Below are 4,503 nucleotides of genomic sequence, written 5' to 3'. Positions count from 1 at the left end.
ATTTCTGAAGGATCATGTGACACTGAAGACTGGAGTAATGATGCTGAAAATTCAGCTTATATATATATATATATATATATAAAGTGAATATTAATATAATAATGTGAAAAAAAAATTATTGTTAGGTCAAAACCTCTGAGGCCAAAATCACCCACATTTGCATGAACTACTTTTCATGCCAGATTAATAACAGTGAACTATTACTGTTTATTAATACAGTAATAGTTTTCATTAAATAAAACCGAGAGAGAGAGATTTGTGGCTCTGCTGTTTAAAAAACATCTTTAGCAATTCGTGGAAAGTGCCTATAAAGAATGTCTATAAAAATTAACCCGCAAGATTAAAGTCAAAACTGTATAAAATAGGCAAATAAAGAGGCCAATGGAAACAAAATACACATCAACAGTTCATTCAAATCACCTCCGGTAAATGCAAACACGTGAGTGAGTTATCAGATATCTGGCTGTTTGGAAGACAATAGGCAAGCTCATACCAAACAAAACACCCTTTTACAGTGTGCACACAAACATCAAGTACTGAACTACATAATTCAAGCTAATGCAGAGAGCTGAAGGGCACTTGAGAGAAAAACAGCATGCATAAAGTGCTGTTAAATAAGGTCGCACCCTCTGGTTACAGCCTTTGTTTACAATTTCAAAATGACAAAAGTTGTCCTTTGAACTCAAATTAGAGTGAAACTAAAACATAAACATGAACAGGAAGTGAGCGAGTTAAAGAACGAGAGAGAAATTCAATAGATGGAAAGGAAACGGTTCTGCAGGCTACCTGTCAAAGCCAGGGACCTTCTTCTGTCGGAGCGCTTGAGTTTTGTTGATGTCTCCACCCCCTCCAGTGTGCTGTTTGAAACAAATTGAAGTGTGAAAACTCACAGTCAGACTGTACTTCTAAGATGGGTTTTTCACCACAATCACTTGTTCAGAGCCAATCCATACGCTGGTTTACTTGGACAGAAGAGGAATGCAGCTGAACGTCTCTCCTCTCAGCCTTTAGGGTGTGGAAAGACATTTTCATTTTTTTCAGATGGTGGATGCTCTTCTGCAGTCTGAGCACATCTGGGTCCTATTGCCTGTCAAGTTTATTTTTGAAAATAGCATATGGCTAGTGTAGGATACTTTACAATTACAGTATATGCCATATATGACATGAAATATAACCATATGGCATATAACACAGAGTATTATGAGTGAGCATTTGCAATGGACTAAAAAGAAGTAAATTAGTTTCTATTTCTAACTTATTGTTAGTTGTTGTTTGTTTAATGCAGCTTTCACTCTATGACTGTTAGCTTCAATTTAGCTTTAGCTTAAATTTTTCAATCATTTAGGGGGTTTTTACAACTGCAAAAATTAATGCATTTAACTAATTTAAATGTTTTTATAATAAATATGTAAACTGTTGTAATATAATATTAAAATTTATTATAAATATATTATTATAATTTATAGATAATTACACATTATAAATGTTTTAAAATAGGTCATGTAAAATATTAAAATACACCATGTAACAAAACTAAAATTAATTTGTGGTCATTTATTATTTCATTGTAGTTTTTTGTTGTTGTCATTAACACCAGTCACTACTAGCATATTCACTGTAACATCCACATTAATTTGCTTTCTTTTTAAAGAAAGACTTCTGACACCAAATGACACAATAGTCACATATTTACATTTTTATTCTACAAATGATTATACTACTGATATCCTGTAAATGTGCATTTCTAAGCTAACTTGTCAATTATCAGGCAGTTTCCATTCCGTTATTATTATTTTGCTAGTGGGTGGAGACATAAAGGTGGATGAACAGGATTGTTGGCTTTGTAAATACATTCATGCAAATGACCAGAAGAGCTTGTGTTCCTCTAAAGAAACCGTAGGCATGCCTTTATGTACATAAACTGTGTGTGCTGCTCATATAAATAATATTTATTGTTCAAAAGTTTGGGGTCAGTAAAATTTAATTTTGAAGAAATTAATGCTTTTAGTTGAGCAAGGGCAAAAATGACAGTAAAAACATATTTATTTATATATTTGTTTATTTAAAAAAATCTAATAAATACTGTTCTTGTGTTCTATTCATTAAAAATATATATATTTTTAAAATATTATGTAGCACAGCTGTTTTCAGCATCGATAAGTAAAGCTTCTTGAGCAGCAAATCAGCATATTAAAATGATTTCTGAAGGATCATGTGACACTGAAGACTGAAGTAATGACTGCTGAAAATTCAGCTTTGCATCACAGGAATAAATTATATTTTAAAATATATTTAAATAAAAAACGTTATTTTAATTTGTAATAATTTACAATATTAGTGTTTACTGTATTTTTGATCAAATGCACCATTGGTGAGCATAAGAGACGTCTATCAAAAACACACAAACTTCATTTTACAGTCTTTCACACTGTCGTTTGCTTGCTTTTGTCGTTTTCTTAAAAAAAAAAAAAAAAAAAACAAGATTTCCTCAGAAATATACAGTTTATTTACAAATACAATTGCATTTGCATAGAAATTGAAAATTCCAAAATAAAAATACATAGTAGTAAACAGATTTATTAGAGGCATCTATAGCTGAAGATTTTATCGGAATTAAAAGCTCCCAATGTGATTACAATAAACAGATAAATACAGTATATTGCTCTGTTGACTTGCCTCATTTGAAAGCATTCTCCTATGACATGGGATCTATCCAGGATGGTGTCACAGTTACAAAATAATCACAAATCATTACAGTGCCCATTGCATTTTATTAGTTTCGTTGTGCCACAGAATCACGGTATAAAGAAAAGCTCTATTCAAAGGTCCTTCCATGTCTTTGGCTGAAACGTCCAACCAATTATGTGATCTAATTGGCTTGGAAGGAGCAGGAAGGTAGGCAATGCCCCTAAGGCACATAAGGATCATTTTTACCTAAATATCATATATAATTATGTATATATTTCATCTGAAACATTAATTATGCTCATAATGACTGTATGAAGCTGAGTTACATGTGGTCACAGCTTTTCTTGGATATTTCCCAGAATTCCAACAACATTGAACCAGAGTCAAGACAAAGGCAGGAGTTAAAACGAGTAGGAAACAATACAAACGTGTCGGACGAGTGAACAAATCTGCCGTATGAACGGATGAGAGATCAGCCGAGGATGCTCTTGCTCTCCTGACGCCTGGTCAGATGCACCAGATCGTCACACCAGATGGAAGGGTTGCGCCGGCTAGATCTACACCGATGACGACAGAGGATTTCTACAGACCCTCCACCCTATGACAGCTATGGACGGCTGGCAACCCTCGCCGGCAGGAGAGGCCCGTGCACCCCGCTTCACGCCCTCACCATGAGCTCAAAGTGCGGAATCGTCCCTGAAGCAAGCTTCAGTCCTCAATAACTTAATATCTCACTGGATATGTAACATATTACTCGAGGAGCAGCTACTTGTGACGTCCTCCGGATCAGGATATTAGTAAGTCGATTGGCAAAAAACACCTCGAAGTGGGTGAGATGAGAAAAAAAAGCAAGACCACCAGAGCAGAATGAAACCGGTGGAGCAAAGTTTTGACAGACAGCTGGGGGAAAGCGATGATCCGTAAAGCGGCTGCAGCATCAACACTGAGAAGAGTTAAAGCATCTGAGACTTTCCTGAGTTTTTCTTAAAGGCAATGGCATACGTGGCCACCGAAAGGACTTCCTTCTGCTAGCCTTCAGCTTCTTAACACTACGACTAAGAATTCATTTCCACTCGCACCTTCACACGCCATCCCACACTTACCGGTCCCAGTCTATACATCTCTTTACTTTACATGGATAGGCAAAAACTGTGAGTTTGATATTCCTGTGCCTCTAATAAAAGACATTTACAGATTTCATCCAACGTTTGATTCGTCAGTACATTCATACATAGTATATAAATATTTATATAGCTTGACATTCTGTGATTCTGTTTGTTTCAGGACCCCCCCGCCCTTCTCTAAATAATTGATGGCGACGATGATGATGATGATGATGATGATGATGGTGAACCTAAGGTTATAAAAGCTGGTAGCAGCAGCAGGGTAAGACGCTGTACCTAACCCAGTGATAAAGGGAGAATGCAGAAGAGAGAGGCTTATGGGAGTTTGTTTGGGGGGATTTTGATTTGTTCATTGTGGCAAAAGAAGGGTCTTCTAAAACGTCTGCTCAGGCATGGTTGTGTTGAAGGGGTAGTCCCAGAATGTGGTGGTGATCCCAAAACCTGGAAAAAATACAGAATGAACAGAAGGCTTTAAAAAGGAGACCAAACAAAAACAGTGCAAACAGCAGGTTAAATGTTATAAATAAATAAAGTTAAATATTTTTGTAAAATATATTATATCAATATTAATAATAAACATTAAACAATAAATATTATTATTATTATACATTTTTTAAAAAGCATTCAAAATGAAAGTTTTTTTAATATTTTTAATAATACTAATACATTTTTTTTATTATTTCAATCAATA

The 4,503-nt window shown here is 34.9% G+C and overlaps 2 protein-coding genes across 2 annotated transcripts in view; both read right to left on the bottom strand.

Annotated features, from left to right (window-relative positions):
• LOC107674966 (anoctamin-10-like) overlaps positions 1–1,031 on the bottom strand; it is a 9,910-nt gene extending 8,879 nt beyond the window's left edge. The window contains exon 1 of the mRNA XM_016469130.1: positions 787–1,031. The gene's annotated coding sequence lies outside the window, so the exon portion shown is untranslated. The remainder of the gene's footprint in view (positions 1–786) is intronic.
• A 2,803-nt stretch (positions 1,032–3,834) lies between these two features.
• LOC107674969 (fatty acid 2-hydroxylase-like) overlaps positions 3,835–4,503 on the bottom strand; it is a 24,955-nt gene continuing 24,286 nt past the window's right edge. The window contains exon 7 of the mRNA XM_016469133.1: positions 3,835–4,253. Within this exon, the coding sequence (XP_016324619.1) occupies positions 4,186–4,253 (68 nt within the window). The 3' untranslated portion in view covers positions 3,835–4,185. The remainder of the gene's footprint in view (positions 4,254–4,503) is intronic.

The sequence above is a fragment of the Sinocyclocheilus anshuiensis genome, unplaced genomic scaffold (assembly GCF_001515605.1).
Source record: "Sinocyclocheilus anshuiensis isolate Anshui unplaced genomic scaffold, SAMN03320099.WGS_v1.1 scaffold1065, whole genome shotgun sequence".
Classification (NCBI taxonomy): domain Eukaryota; kingdom Metazoa; phylum Chordata; class Actinopteri; order Cypriniformes; family Cyprinidae; genus Sinocyclocheilus; species Sinocyclocheilus anshuiensis.
The sequence above is the reverse complement of the archived record's forward strand: the minus strand, read 5'-3'. Positions and strand labels throughout refer to the sequence as shown.